Source organism: Parambassis ranga, chromosome 13 (genome assembly GCF_900634625.1).
Source record: "Parambassis ranga chromosome 13, fParRan2.1, whole genome shotgun sequence".
In the NCBI taxonomy this organism is placed as follows: domain Eukaryota; kingdom Metazoa; phylum Chordata; class Actinopteri; family Ambassidae; genus Parambassis; species Parambassis ranga.
The window spans coordinates 14,728,837-14,745,436 of NC_041033.1; the positions used below are offsets into that span (position 1 = coordinate 14,728,837).

Sequence of the window (16,600 nt, forward strand, 5' to 3'; positions counted from 1 at the left end):
CTGGCATCCACATAAACAGACCGTGACTGGAACAGATTCCCATCATTTCAGATGGGAGTTATCTGTGTGTTTGCATAATGAGCAAGAGCAGGGCGGTATACAGTAAGTGTTATTGAACAGCATTAAATGCTGCACAGAATCCAAATTATAATCAGCATGGTGATATGTAAGATGAGTCTGAATTAACATCAAAAGCATGGTAATCTGAGGGATTTTACACAGAATATTATGATGTGTAATGGCTGCAATTTAGAGATCAAAGATGCTGCGGATCATTGAAAATACATCATTTCCTTGAGGCTTTTCATCGCCGTCTTTCAGTGAAGGAAATAAGGTGGCAGAGCTGTCTCTGACTCTCCCAATGGGAGATACAGGAAAACACAAATTATCAAGAAAGAGGAGGCAACGCAATTAAAAGATGATTGCAGGACAGCAGGTTGGGCTTTTAAGACCAAAATAAGTAAAGTGTCTCACAAAGGAAGGATGTCTGACAAAAATAGAGGAAGAGCAGAGAGGGGAGGAGAGTGGGCAATAATGCTTTATTACACACATCACAAATAACGACCGCAGGACAGAGGAGGAGAAAGGGCTGATGGTGGTAATCCAAATCCAGACTTTTGGCCGTGAAGTTTAGGCACCAAAACTGCTTGGTTAAGCCAAAGATCATGGTCTACGTTGACAATAATAACCTAATAATCACCTTGATAAGACCAGAACTGACATCAAAGCAGCAACAAAGGTGAATTGTGGCATCACCTCATGTCATGTCAGAAGATAAAAAAAAAGAGTGCACTGAACACAGGAGTGTGTTGCACCAACTAAGCTGCTATCAGGGGTCCAAACTGGCTGCAGGATACACTAGCTGCAAGCAATGATGTGTTGTTAGAATGCAAATTTCTCCCATCTGCAATAAGCTTCTCCACCATCTTTCACATTGACACAACCACATGAGGGGTGCACAGCATAAACATAAACACAGGTTTCAGTTCCACCACTCAATCCCACCACTACTGTCCTAACCCCCCCCCCCCCCCCCCCCCCCCCCTCCCGGTGCAAACAAGAGATTTAAAATACCACAGCTCTTGTTTCATTTCACCAAGCCATCATAACAACATGCAAGCTCAAATTCAAAGCATCACTAAAAACTTGGAGGCCAAAACGGGCCACTGGAGAAACCCCAGTGTATTATTACCTAATATATCAAGGGCAACACCTGGTACACCCACTCCTCAAAAAACTCTGACCGTCCACAAACGACACACAATCTGTTATCTCTATCCACGAACTCACATAAACCACTCTGCTTTCTGTGGAAATATTAAGAGCTTTGAAGCCTCGCCAGATATTTAACTTGGCTCTGCTTTCAGTCTCTGAGAACGGACAAAGGAAGGATATGTTAAAGGAGCCCAAGAAAGCATGAAAATGTACACTTCCCTTCTTCAAAAACAGGCCCGCCTTTCTTCCCAAAGCATTATACACTGTTGTGCACTGCAGACCTTCCAATCCTTCAGGTGAAAAAAAAGAGAGAAAATGACTGCCAATGATAGCCTGTTTAGTAGGAGGGATGGTAAACCATGCCTTGATATTATGTGATTACGCTCTGATGCCAGTAATTAGAGTTGGTAATTATAGTATATGTTATGAACATCTCTCCACCCCCATTGGCAAGTCGCTGCCCAGATTCTTTCTCCCACCACAGCAAAGTTAAGAGGATTCCTCGCACCACATCAGGTCCAACTTAGGAAAAGCAGAGTTTCGTTACCTGTGAGAATGTCGACAGCTTAGCAGAATGTTATGGATAACATTTTCCTACAAGCTTTCTATCTACAGTTCATCTCAGACAGCGGACACCTGGAGCAACAAGACGATGAAGTGATGAAGATGCCTTTGTTTCTTGGGAGGGGAGGGGAGGGGGAGGAGGGCGAAGAGTGTGTGGACAGGAGAGAAATGGTTCCACATGTAAGGCTACACTTAACACACTTGGTTCCAGTCTCATGTATCTCCATTCACAGCAGAACAATCTGTAGTCATATTTTCATTCCTAACAATAATTCTTCTTCTCTAGTTATATTTGCCTGCTTTTAAAAACACAGCACATACCTCTGGCTTTCGCTGTGCACCATAATTACATATTAGATGAAAAGAGAGAAGATGAATAGGTATATAGGTCTTGGCAGAGGCACTGACATTCCTGAAATGAAACTATCGTTTGGCTTTCTGTGGGGGATTGTATGCACACAAACAGTGAACTATTGATGCGGCCACACCAATTTGAGTACGCTACACTCAATCTTTAGAAAAAAAAAAAAAGAGGCAGAGTTACTGAACACAACACAGGCCGGGGCTGCTGGAGTGGAACCTGCTACCTTTGGACTTAAAGAGCACACCTGCTGCTTCTAAAAGCAGTCAAATGAGCAGGTGGTGAGTGACAGACCTGCGAGCACAGGGAGGGTTAAATATTTGGCCTGTACCGCAGTGGTCTCCTGACTCAGTTTAACACTTCCTAGGCTGCGAGTCACATCAGCAGGAACAATCAAACTTTAAACATACACACTCTGCAGGTTTTATTTGCTTCATAGCTGCTTGCTTCAGAGTTGCTTGAGGGTATACTACACAGTTGAATTATATTTTTTATAGCAGTCTTCATGGGGATGACTCTTAAACTTTAATATTTAACATCCATGCATGCTTTTGTGCCAATATTGTATCTCATAGAAATGTAGAAGTAGGGTGTAATGGAATCATAAAAGCAGAATAAACCTGTGACACCAGACCTCAGCGTGTTCCTGCACTGAGATCAAGGCTTCATTATCCACACTCACTAAAATACATTAAATAGAAACTTATAAAATTTAAATACTGTTAGTGGATTCTGCATGTGTGGATGATCACAATGGTATAAAACATCCGTTTTTGTGAAACCAGCAAATAAATTATATAACAACCATATCACTAATGACCATTAAGCTTACACTATGCTAATGGCATGCTGCAATAAACTTGTTCAAATGACAATGATAGTGCAGTTTATCCTGCAGGTAAAGTGGTACGCAGTTATGTACATTGTACATGGGCAATATCATACCAAAATCTTATGAAGGGTCAACACTGATGTATGTAACTACCAATAACTGCGCATATGCTGGTAGTCTGGTGGACTATGTATATCGAATAACTCCTCCAAGGGTCCAAGGGTCATACGTAAATATTTTGCTCTATATATATCATCCAATTCTCTGTAAACAACCTCTAAATCTAAGGAAGAACAACTGAGGGTCTTTTTCAGAGGCTTCCTCCTTCACAGACATGTGGTACTTTCTGGAGCCACAAGTATTTGAGGCTCTGCAGGGTTGATTTTGTCATCAGGGGAAGCATGTGAAGAAGTGTTTACCCATAACATCAGGACTGTTACCTAGCATGAAAACTGCTTTACAGTGCTCCATAATCCAGAAACCCAAAGGTATCCCACTACTTCTGTAAATACGGCCACATCAGTGCTCCATTTGGATGTCTGACTCTTGTGGTTAATCTGACGGAAAACAGTTCAGTGAGTGTGCATAATTTGATGTTGCATCCCCAGATAGGAGCCCCATGACTACATCGGGTCATCTCTTCCTCCAGTGCTCTTCGAGAAAACAGCCACACTCATACTGTGTCTCAACACCGAGGGAACAATGTGCCGGACAAGAAAGACACCGGCCACAACTCTGTGTGCCAGTAATCTCTCTTTGAGGCCCCTGCGTCTCTAATTGCCTGGACACTTGTGTCCGAGGGCTGCTCTCGTTCCTCAGTGAAAAGATGAGACCTCTTGTGCTCCTTACAACAGGCTTAAGCTGATAAACCCTTTCATTCAACATGGCCGTGGGATCGACGCTCCGTACAAACAGATTGGGTAAAAAAAGACTAATCAAAACAGCGATTAGCCTCCAACACAGAGGCAGAGCTAAGCCATGGCACAGCCTCAGCAGGGGGTCCGGCTCACTCCACCACTAAAAGCATGTGATGATGTGTGTGAAGCCTTTCTTGGCTAACACATTCCTCTGTGCAACTACACAGAGCAGGAATATGTGTGGAATGCATGTGGTGGTGTTTTTAATGGAACAAAGACGTAGCAAGGCTGATTTCTAAATGGGATGTGACGGTTGAGGAAATGTACGGACATGCAAGCCTCTCTTGGTTTCTCCAGGCTCACTGCTTGCACGAATCCAAGGCTGTTCAATGAGGCTCCCTCTTACTAGGATAATAAGTATCTCCCATGGCACATTTGCTTCCTGTCATGGTTAGTGTTACTCTGTCTTCTTTCTCATTTCCCCCCTCTCTGCTTTGCCAGTACCTGTATAAAGGCTGCTACCCTCTGGCCTGCTGCTGTGTATTATACAGCATCCCAGTATTTCTCAGCAGCAAGGTCGAGTGCTGTGCATGTTTACTGTTCTCACAGCTGAACTCAACAACTGATACATGTCTGCCAACATTACAACTCCAGCTCAGAGACAAAAACCATACTATAGGCTGACTCCAGCAGAGAGTCGGTCCTTGAAGGGGTAGGTACACTTTGAGGGAAAGGTGGGTTAGCCAGGAGGTTAGGGGATTATCAAGATGACGAAAGTCCCCTCACTGAGCGATGTAGACCTTAACACAAAACAAGGCTGTAAAAAAAAAAAAGCTTTGTAACAATACAAGAAATGCCAGAATGTGACAGTAATTTACAACAAGTGTTAAATTTACATTTCCACATGTCAACACTGAGTTTTGCTCACAAAAACCAAGCAATCTTATGGCATTTGCTGTCTGTCTCTGGAATCTGCTGTCATTTGTTCAGCCTTTACAGTGTGTTATGATGTTATGATCGTTGCTACATCATGTATGAAACACAATTTCCACCCATCCATTACTGCAACCTGGTGTGTGTGTGCTGCCAGCCAAATGCAACATGAATTCTTCCTAACTTGACTATTGTAAAAAGGTCTAGCTAACTCTAGTTTCCACACAGTTCCACATACATCTTTCATTCAGGATAGGATTCAAGGATAGCTGCCATGCCTTTTATTAATTCTGTTGTGTTTATTTTTTTTTTAGACATGGCGCAGGGGGAAAAACAGGCCAACATATGAGCTCCCCATTACACACCAGCACTGACAACAATAAGCAGAATAATTTCTAAGCTAGGCCTACTCCATAAAATAACACAACAATAATTACATACATGGCATACACTTATAATAATAATAATAATGATTGGCATACACAGGTAAAACTGTCTGCATCTTATTGTTGCCCTGGCGACAAGCTGGCAGTAGCAGTGAATGTGGAATCAAAAAAATAAGCCCGGCTGCTTATTGTTAATGAAACTGATAATGCAACAGCATGAATCAATTTATGGGCAACACCACTGCACCATTATTTGTTTTCCAGAATCGCCTGCCCACCACTGACCTTGAGTAATAACCCACAAATGTATTCTGAAGAATCATGTGACATGGGTGTACACACACACACACACGCACCATGACAGACACCAGCTCTGGATATCAACACATCCAATTGTACCAGCAGATATAATGTGCAATTATGTGAGGAGTGTGCTGTTGCAGCAGTGTCAGATAACGCGGTAAACCCAGTGAACCTGGCAGCAGATGAATTTTGGGATATTTAGATTCATAATTGAAACAGTCACACATTAAATGATCCAAATTCTAGCACGGTTGTTTGTGCGGCAGCTGGGTGCACCTGCAAATGATTCCAAGTGACTCTCTGCTTATTACAAAAATAATGAGCCAACTAGAGGCCGTGGGATCTGCTTCAGCCAGACTCCCTTCAAATTTTCCTCCATTTTTTTTTCTTAATGCAGCGTGCCAACTTAGCAACAATGGCATTCAAATTAGCCACACCATTCTGGAGTTGCTGAGCTCCGACAAAAAGTGCTATTTGAAGATGCTACTTCTTACTTCCATCTTTCTGCAACTGTTAAAACTCTTAACTTGCTACTAAGCAACATCATGAAAACCAACTGAAAAAGCTGATTCAATATTATGGAAAGGCTTCCTCTGGGTGTGCAGTGGCATCTGACCTTATTAGACATACGATATATACTCAGCTCCCTCATTATCCTGCTGGGGATTAACAGCTCACTGTAAACTTAGCATCTGTGCATGAGCGCAGTGAGGATCAACCATCGGTTAAAACCAACTAATCTGAATTATGTGAGATCAGCAAGGTCACAACATTACATGAGCATAATCTCCATGAAACAGAGAGAAAAAAAATGTCACATGTGACGTAGAGGACTGCAGGGGCTGATCTCCCACAAGAGACGGGGTGCAGGAAAATTCCTTTAAACTGTCAAAAAAAAAGAGCCAGTGACAAAACTATTTCTGGATTTGAATGTTGTTCGGTTTCCTCTGGTGCTCAGTGAGCATCAGATATCTGTTTCTGAGTGACAGCAGGTTAGAGTGTGCGCATCCTGATGTCAACCTGGCTGTAACTGCCATATTAAAAAGACTGTTATCGTTTCTATATCGACAAGAGGTTGGATAAGAAGATCAATGGCTCTGTCATAATTAAGTTATGGTGGACAGATTTGATGTGTCCAACTCAGCCTAGTCTTAGTCTTTTACCCTGTTGCTAAGCTAAGCTATTTCTAGAAGGAAAGCAAATAAGCACATTTCACATTACAATCTCCGGCTCCCCAAGTTTAACATAAGGGCGACACAGTAAAATTGACCTTTGACATTTAAGATGTCATTTATGTGTGATTTTTTTATGATAGTAAGTGGAAGAATTCTTGACTTACTGGCAGGTAAGACTGCCCAAATCATAATGCCTCTAGTGTGTTTGCATTAAAATGTTGAACTATATCCCTGCAGGATCTCTATTCCTACACATCATTTTTAACTTTCCCCTCATATCAGAGACATTGTAATCATTCAAATCCAGCAGATCACTTATCCTCACACAGTACTGTATCATGATAAATGCTTTGCTATTGGAAAAGTACAACGACTGGCTCATAAATCAATCCTCCATATTAAAATCCCACGCTGTGATCACAATGACAGGCAATAAAAAACAAAGATACACTGCACCGGCTTTGCATCCTACAGGATATCTGTCTTTTAAATTCCTAGTAGATGTGGGCTGGATGTTCCTTCTGTTATGCAGCATTTGGAAGCCCATCAGAGCAGACTGGAGCATTTTCTCCATCCACACACAGTGGCCCAGGGGAGTGGCTGCTAATGTCTTTTTTTAAACAATTTCTCTGCAAATATTCCATTCACTTAGGCACCAGATGTGGCTGATGAACACAGCTATAAAGACCATTACAGGGGTGGATGGTGGCCATGAAGGCTTTGGTTAGTGTCCCCTGTAGGAATGTTGCTTTTTTATTTCAACAACTACTTGGTTAGGTTTAAGAATGGATCACAGATTGAGTCCATGCTCTGTTGCCATGGTGTCAACAAGAAGACACATATTTATGTATTTATTCACATAAACACACAATTTCTAGCACTGCCGTTGCTCCTGTGGAGGACAGGCTGCTTGTTCTTATAACACTGCACACTTGCCAGTCACCTAGTAAAAATCCCCCTTCTACATGCAGCAGTTAAACTGAGCATGACAGCCGGGCCGGTGCCAGTGTGCCATGCTGCACGCTGAGACACTGGGTCTCTTTGTATGGGAGAGCTTCTTTTCAGACAGGAGCAGGAGCTGCAGGAGCACTTACACTTGGATGAAACACCATGCAGAAAGGTTTGGGGGGGGGGGGTTACATAGCTTGCATACATACACACAACAGTCCTTCCACCGAGGGAGCAGGGCGGTGGTCACATGGAAGGGAAAAGGGTTATCATCCAGGGGGAAACTTGTCACGCCAGAAAATTTCAAACTATGAATAAATTTACATCAATTCAGCTCTGTCACTCACTGATACAGCAGATATGCGGCAGGAGGTGCACGTCACTGTGTGTCAGTGGAATAAAGCATGAGGGTAGAGACAGTCCAAAACATGTATCCATTATTGTGTCCTTTTCATTTAGCTTTAGAAATATGAGCAATGGTGATGATTGGGGGGGAACTGGGAAGTCACAAAGAGCCAACATTCAATCTCTGAGAGATAACAAAAGGAGGACGAAAGACAGCTCTGGATGGCAGGATGCCCCTGGGGCGGCTGCGCTGCTATTATGCTGGAAAGGGTTGCTGAGCTGTGGTGTGGGGCAATTACAGACCAAAGGGCTGACGGGGGGGGGGGAGGGTCCGAGCACAACAACCCGTCCATGAAGTGTTCTCAGCTCAGAGAAAAGGAGGAAGAAACCCAGACACAGACACAATGTCAAAAAGAAAGAGGAACCAAGAAAACCAAGGGTGGCTTCATCGTTTGAAGTAACAACCATCTGCCTATTCCCATGGAAAGAAGCTGCTTTCCTGCCATCAGCAAAATGAAGTGATTGCATGCTGAACTGGTTTGGCTGATTTCACTGGTGAATATGTCACAATTGGGCTGGTTTGAATCATCTGTTGTTCTCATCGAGAGCTACTGCAGACACTGTGGTGAACACATTAGCCATGTCTATTATCTTTAGCGTCACTCCTCTCTGGAAAGTCCTGGCTGAAAACCGCACGCAGTCCAGGAGCAGGTCCAGAACACGGGACAAAGAGGAAAAGTCAACCCCAGAGTATCGTTTCAGCAATTCATGGAGCGCGGACAGAGGTCGTAGCCTTACAGCTATTGTGCGCTGTAGTTTAACGGTTAGATAACGGAAGTAAAAACAGATTAGGTATCAAGAGGAAATGGCTTTTACAAGACACACACTGCAACTGTTTGTTAAACTCTCACTTTGGTAACTTAAGCCTCTCAACTTCACCTCTGATGAAATCTTCATTGTCGCCTCTCATAATATTACACATCACACAGTAAAGAAGCCACAATGGACAGTGAAAGGAGACAGTAACACAAGCTCAGGGCTGTGAGATGGAACAGTTGGCACTGCCAAGTATCCCAAGTCCACACAAACACACACTGTTTCAATGCCCTCTGGCCCTGAACGGCTTCAGTGAAGCAGGTGTCCGCACACACATTCTTTACATAAGCTCTTGTCAAACATGGCGCACAGCAACAAGGCCTCACAGCTGCGGGACAATGGAGCCACATTAAACTACAGCTCTGCAGCCAGGCATGCACATGTACAGCTGGAGTCAAGGTAACAGTTTCTACAAGGTCAGTTTTACAGTCAGAGGCCGGGTGTGCGTGCAACACAAAACCAAAAGGTGGAATGTAGAAATGTTATATCTCAATGTTACCACTGTGCCGTCACAGGAAGTGACAGGAAGTCCACAGATCACATTGTTAATCCACAATATTGTGGTCTGTGATCTAGTCCTATTATTTCAAATTAATTCTAACATTGTTTTAGTCTTTTCATTGGTCCTTTAATCTGCCAGGGTCAAATACCTCAAAGCATGCATTAGCTGATTTTCTTGTTTAGCCCCACAGCCAACTCCATATTAGCCTACTTACTGAACTCTTTGATGAAAGAATCAAAGTCTGAGGATCAGAAATCACTTACTAATGTTCTTATATTGGCTGGATCTGCATTGAGTCACACACATTGTTTGAAATGTTTTTCTGCTTACTAATCATTGCATAAAGTTTGTTCTCATGAGCTGTGTTGCAGGCGGGCTGAGCTGAAACTGGTCATTATCTCTAAAGCCTTTAGTCCCACATGTTCCACATCACAGAAGCCTCAAAAATCTCACATTTTGTTGACGTGATGTTACCCCTTCACTGTGTGAGCGAACACAACAAAGAGGAAAACATCTGATGATACAGGCCCCCAAAACCCATCAGATCATGAATGGAGGATTACAACCTGCAGATATAACACTTTTCTAGCCACTTCTCTGGTCAGAGGGCAAAAAGGCCCAAGGTGTGTGATGGACAGAATGCATTGCAGTTTTCAGCAGATCACTAACATACTGATGAAAGGTGTCCTCAGCCCCACTCTGAAGCCCCTTCTTGCCCTCTTATCCGCTGGCTGGGAGCCGAGCCAGACCTCCAGCCACTGGAGGCCAGCTGCAGAGTAGAACTGCCGACCATGTGGACAAGAGGCCTTTCTCTACCTGCGACCCCCCCCGCCCACCTCCTCCCCCCTTCTCCCCCTCTGCTGCCCTTTCCTGCTGGAACAACTCTGGCAGCCTCTCCACTTGTTCTCCCCCTTTTACTCATGTTGGGTTTTTGCATGGTGTTGTCCGAGGATTTAATTGATTTACACGGAAGTCTCTCTCTCTCTCTCTCTGTTCAAGTCCATGTAAGGTAGTGCCAGCAAGTCACGACAGACAACTGGCCATCTCTGCAGAGGCTACTCACTGTAGGTGGGTCACAGGAACAAAGCACTGCACTCCTGTTTTTTTTTTTTTAAAGACTAACACTACCTCAAGACTGACTAACACTTTCCACTCAGAGCGGCTGACCTATGTGTGACCTTCATAAAAGCAAATATGTACATGTGGAAAAAACAAAATCAGACTAACTGGCACTAACATAAAAAGGCCAATTACACTTTTCCGTCTATTTATTTTGGTTATAAAATCACCAGAGAACAACATGACAGCTTCACCTTTTGTCCAAGAACAGATTAAATAAAGATTGGCCTTAACAGCGGCACTCTTTCCTCCCTCTCTTTCTGTATTTAATCAAGAACACTATCCTTTTCTTGATTAAATAACAAACATTTCCTGCAACAGGAAGGCCTGGACAACCCTGGAGTTAAAAAAAAAGAAAGAAAAGGAGGAATAGATAGCCAAGTACAGGGCAGCAGGAGGAGAGGAGGGAGGAGGGGGGAGCAGAGGGAGGAGGCTCTGAGCAACACGACTGAAGAAGAACTCCATCCTTCACCGGGAGATGAGCTCGGCTTGCACTGTAAGTCAAAAAAAGCAACCTGAGAGGACGGTGGAGAGGACCACTTAGACCCCGCAGACCCACAACATCAACAGAGCCCTCCGCTGGGTCAACACCACTCACTCATTAGGCCCTCGTCTGCGGCACACGATAGGAGCTCATTCAGAAACTATAGCTTCACACCTAAAACAGGACCCTCATACTTGAATTAGCCACACTAAAATTGGTGCATTTTTGTCTAAATAAATCCCCTCACAATAGAATGTTAATTAAAACTGCAAGCAACAATTATTTTTATTATCACTTAATCTGCTAATTATTTGCCGTTTACTTTTCAATTAGTCTTTCAATTGTTTTACTCCCACAACTAAAGTTGATGTATTAGGAACGCCGGTGTGTGTGTGTGTGTGTGTGTGTGTGTGTGTGTGTGTGTGTATCATATATAATAAAGTTAGAAGTTACAACAAATTAATATTTGTCTGGAACATTTTTTTTATATTTATTTATTTATTTTTGTAGATTCATTTTCTCTAATGTTGCAGCTCTGACTTAAACAGATGGAAAATAAAATTCAAAATATGAATAAAAAGATTCAGACTCTGGAGATGCACTCACACACCGGACAAAGACTGGGATGTGAATAAATACACAGGTCCCATCATAGGTAATTGTTATATTATGAAGAATCTGGGTACCAGCTGCATGCATAAATGATGATTTAACTAGTGACTGATGATCTCTGCACGCTTCTGGAGACATCCCATTTATATGAATTTTCTCTGCTGTGGTATAAATGAGAGAATAAGGGGAGCGGAACTGCAGGCCTCTGTGAATCAGAGACAGACAGCTGCATTAGAATATTCTCATAAGGCCGAGGCGACGGCGGACAGAGTGCGAACAATGCTTATGTTGATGCCACAGATATTTTCCACATGCAGTTTGGACACAATAACGCTGGATGGACGTGCTCCGCCCACAGACAACAAGACGACCACCCCCCCACCCGCCTGCATCCATCCACCCACTCCATCCCCCCCCAACCATGTCATCTCTGAGCCTGAATCACGCCTGGACTTCATTATGAGGTGTAACGGAAACCATCATTGGCAATCTCAGAGATTTTACGACACAATGATTAAGCGTGAGCCACCTACATACAGAGCAGGTTCTGAACAAGGACTGAGAAAGATTTCTAGGCCTCTTTGTTTTCATATTCCTTTATAAGGTGAAAATAGATCTTTTATTTTAATTAAAGCAGATGTAGGCCTCGTCTTAAAAAAATAAAAAAGGTCACAATAATGATAATAAGGTCAAATCTACCGCAACATATCATCAGAAATGGCTGGCATGCCTGACTGAGGCCAGGCAGAGGCAGAGGCAGTCTTTGTTTATAACTCATCTGCAATTACGTCCAGATTAAGAGGATGAGTCCCGTGCTGCTAACAGGACGCTGGCACGGCCCTCTGACATCCTGCAGCACCCTCACACACAATATATATAGAAATACACACACACAAAACTGTGCTGCGTTCTATCATTAAAGAAAGCTCTGCTGTGTAGTTTTCATTTTCTATCTAACCTACATGTGGATAATTTCAAAGAAACCTGGAAATATTATATATTGTATATTTTTTGAGAAATATATTTGTGTTTCAAGATAAATCATGAAATAAATTAATAAACAATAATAAAAATGCTTTCTCCTGATAGGCAATAAAAAAGAAAATAATAAATCAAAGTGTCCTCAAGAGGTATATAAAAAAATTAGTCAAAAATAAAAAATAATTGAGAAAAATCAACCACAGATCTCTCGCACAATGCTTTGTTGACATCATCAGGAGATCAGCAGTCAGATAAGGGCAAAAAGGCCCAAAAAAGGCAAGATACATAATAACAAGCAGACAGATCCAACATAACAGCTGTGAAATACTGTTCATACAATAAGTCCCTGCTCAGATTTATTAGCTGGTGCAAAAGTGAAAGACAAAAGATCTCCTGTTAAAATGACTTAAACACTGATATAATAAGAGTCAACTAAATCAATCTGGCTGCTTGTCACAGTGTTGACATCTGATTTTAAAAAGTGTGGCAAGTGTAATTTACATATAATATTTGACCCTTTCATATACTGATTAGATGCCATGCAGTTGAAAATTATTTGTTTATTTTCCCTAAATATGGATTAGATTATGGATTAAACTTTAGTGTGTATTTTTATAACCTGATTCCTACAGACAATCTGAAGATCGTCTCAGATTTAATACAATTTGACTAAACAGAAGTTAATGATGTAAACTAATGTTCATCACACCTGTGCACTGACAGGGAAGCAGATCCCGTCTTTAAATGCATTTTTCTGGGATTTTTCTGGGATTTTCAGCCCACTCACAGACACAGAAAGCCTCCTGAGAGACTGAGCCCTGGTCTGTGTGTGCTGCTCCTCATCATGCCCATCTTACCTTTTTGTGTCTGTCTTTGAAAGGTAACGCAGGCCATGGCATCTCCTGCAAAAAGTCCTGCCAGTGTTTCTGGTCCTGATCAGACGAGATGAAGACGATTTCCAATTTGTCTTTGTGCTCAGACGTCTTTTTGAACCTGCTGTAAAACTCGCACAGGCTCCCGTTGAACTGCTTGCACGGCGCGTTCAGGCTGCATCCGAAGAAGAGCCCGACCAGGGACAGCTTGGCGCCCAGAGACTGCACGTCCACCTCGGCTTTCTCGCTGTTGACGAGCCGCTCCCCGAAAAGACTCACCAGAAACTCCGACATCGCGGCGTACAGTCCTCGAACACACAACGTTACCCTCGGCCGACACTGCTGCGCATGTAACCGCTACGATCAGTCGACACCCTGCACTTCCTCCACCTCCGCTCTAAGGTTTCTAGGTGAGCTCCAGCCCCGGCGCGGCTCTGCGGTCTGTGCTTCACCGCTGCTCGTCCTCCGGTGTGAGCGCTGTGCAGGAATGCGCTCCGCTTAAATCGCCCTGACTGAAACAGCGCTCTTTTTTATGTGAAGCGCCCACTTTTATCACGATATGACATATTCTCTTTGCAAAGAAAGCACTTAACCAGCATATTAGAAGAATATTTGTTGTTCAAAGAGCAAAAAATGCAGCTAAAACATTTTAAAATATGACTTTACATGTTTTATAATCTAAAACATTGTTCAAATTAGGAGCAACTGCATCATAGATTTTGCCATTAAAATCGCATTTCGTCAATAATGTTACGAGTTTCCCTTTCTAATAAGTTTTATTAGACAATAAAATTTAGAAAATTTAAAAACAACGTTTGTGTTAAACTACTAAACTCCTGTGGATGTGCTGCCACCTAGTGTCCACACGTGAAAAATGCCTCGGCTGCCTCTAGTTTTCAGGATTTTTGGCACAACTTACACCACTTTAGGGTGAAAATTAACACATTTTTACAAACAAATGTAACAAATATTTACAAATTCTACAATGCATAAAAAGGCAACATATTAAAGTCGTTTTCAAACCTTTCCAATGCATGTGTAAACACCCAGAAAAGGATAATGATGTTTAGACATTTGCTGAACATACTAGAAAGAAAATGCACATGCAAGTGGTCAACATCAATGTCACTTTATTAAGGGCCTACTGCAAAGACAAATCAAATACAAAAAGGTCACAGTAAAAAAACTCATCAACTACTGTAGTGTGTCACAATAACATCCGAATAAATGTATAATTCTCTAATCACAGTTCAGCAATGACTGATGATACACATCTAACAGCAGGTCAAATCCACTCTGTGCCCTTCTTTAAGACTAAAGAATGTCTAAAGAATGATTCTTGTTTTGGTTGTCAACTTACTGTAATTAAATTACACAGGAAGGTGTTTTGTGTGCATGATTATCAAGGAGTCAAATTAGGTTTATTGTAAAGCAGGGAAGAAATGTTGAATTATGTAAGAGTAAAGTGAACAGCTCAGTATCCCTCAGTCCTCGGTGAACATCATCCTCACCAGGTCTGCTTTGAAGCATTCCTCCTCCACCAACTTTTGGGGCTGAAACACAGATACAAATCTTAAACACAGATCATTTCCCAATATATCTAAGATTAAACTGAATGTTAACTTACATATTTGGTCACCAATTTCTTTATATAAAAAATAATTTTAATTCAATATGAAGAAAATGTATGTTTACAGTGCCATATCGCAGAAGAGTGGGAACTCCACTGAGCTTAAGAGTCTTCTTGAAGTCGTTGTTTGGATCCTTCCAACTGAAGCAGGACAAAAAAAACATTATTAAAAAACTGTTAAAAATATTAGTGAACTCAGCAAGAACTATATATATATATATATATATATATATATATATATATATATATATATATATACTACATTAATCAATATACAGATGTCAACTATAGACAACTATAGTGCTAATGAGTGCATGCAAGCGGATGCAGATCCGCTTCAGAATTGTCGTTGTGTGTGCATGGAGCTGTATTTCTTTAGAAAAAATATTTTTCATGAGGTAGAACAGACTTTCCTGAATAAAATCTTTATGTTGAAAAATGCTTTGTTTGTCTGAAAATAAAAAAAGTTAGTGTTTGTTTCACTTGCTTTGAATACCTAACATTATTATGAAGTAGTATTATATTTTTAAGTATTCATTTTAACTGACACAATGTCTTACATTTCTCTTTTTGCAAAAACACCTGATAATATATATATATTTTTTTTACATTTTATAATGTTACCAGGTAGCCACAAATGATATAATGCACTAAGGCCATGGGAGCCACATTAATAAAAATGCTCTCTTCAGTTCTAATCTTAGTTCAGTCCTTACTATAACATGTTTGGTAGGCCTTTTTAAGGTCGCTTCTATTTTATGGTAATGTTAATTGTTAATTTTGCATTTTAATGCAAAAATATTGTATTTAGCATTTTTTTTTAACTCTATAATAAAGAGTAATTACTGACTAGGCTCTTTCTCCAACTTGACAGTAGATGAAGACAGATCCCTCAGGAAGGTGGGTCATCTCTCCTCTTACAACAGGCTCAGCTGGAAGAAATAGAAGTAAAACTGTTTAAAAATGAAATTAAGTATAAAAATCCTTAAAGGCACACCCCCTCAATGTCAGAGCAATAAAAAGTATCTTACATAAGGTAGCATTGCCATATATTACTTCAATCAAGTCCACTGAAAAGTACATGAATCTGACATCAATACTTATTGATATACAAGAAGGAAGATATTAATATTTACCTTTAACGCAGTCTGGGCACCAGCTCTTCCCTTTGTCGTCTTTGTCACCTGAAAAATAAGTGAAAATATCCTTCCCCTTTCTCTCAGACACAGCCTGACAGAATTCTTCATATCCATGAACATTTACTTCTTCGTAATGAGTCATGTTTTGGCCGAGATGGTGAATAGAAGGCACTGACTTCAGTTATTAGTCTGAAGAACTAAGAACGGCGATTGCAATGCTGGTCCTCTGAACACTGGACCTGGTAGAAATACTGCAGAGTTGACAGTATCACTTCCGGATTGTGCGTAGTTTCTTAAAGTGACCGCCTACCTAAATTTACATGGCACACTTTTTTAAAGTTAAACCGTGTATTGTGTTTGCATATTAGTCCCAGATACTGTATATATATCTCATCTGGCCGTCTATAAATACATTACTATTATAATATATAACATTTTATTAAAAGCGGTTTTGATTAAGTTGGAC

The 16,600-nt window shown here is 41.4% G+C and overlaps 2 protein-coding genes across 2 annotated transcripts in view; both read right to left on the minus strand.

The window, feature by feature from the left end:
- The window catches only part of nxn (nucleoredoxin), a 48,400-nt gene extending 34,551 nt beyond the window's left edge, over positions 1 to 13,849 (minus strand). Inside the window, exon 1 of the mRNA XM_028420429.1 lies at positions 13,351 to 13,849. Within this exon, the coding sequence (XP_028276230.1) occupies positions 13,351 to 13,659 (309 nt within the window). The 5' untranslated portion in view covers positions 13,660 to 13,849. The remainder of the gene's footprint in view (positions 1 to 13,350) is intronic.
- A 626-nt stretch (positions 13,850 to 14,475) lies between these two features.
- On the minus strand, positions 14,476 to 16,398 carry txndc17 (thioredoxin domain containing 17). Its single transcript, XM_028420543.1, has 4 exons — positions 16,132 to 16,398; positions 15,846 to 15,927; positions 15,061 to 15,136; positions 14,476 to 14,918 (listed from the first exon to the last, which is right to left on the minus strand). The coding sequence occupies exons 1-4, from the start codon at positions 16,274 to 16,276 to the stop codon at positions 14,850 to 14,852; spliced, it is 372 nt and encodes a 123-aa protein (XP_028276344.1). The 5' UTR covers positions 16,277 to 16,398; the 3' UTR covers positions 14,476 to 14,849.
- Between the last annotated feature and the right edge of the window lie 202 nt (positions 16,399 to 16,600).

Bases quoted from the DNA above. Each gene is read 5' to 3' on its own strand.
- txndc17 (XM_028420543.1), bottom strand. From the start codon at position 16,276: ATGACTCATTACGAAGAAGTAAATGTTCATGGATATGAAGAATTCTGT. The intron at 15,928-16,131 runs GTAAATATTAAT...TATTTCTTCCAG, and splicing joins GTGCCCAGACTGCGTTAAAG to CTGAGCCTGTTGTAAGAGGA. The intron at 15,137-15,845 runs GTCAGTAATTAC...GTCCTGCTTCAG, and splicing joins CAAGTTGGAGAAAGAGCCTA to TTGGAAGGATCCAAACAACG.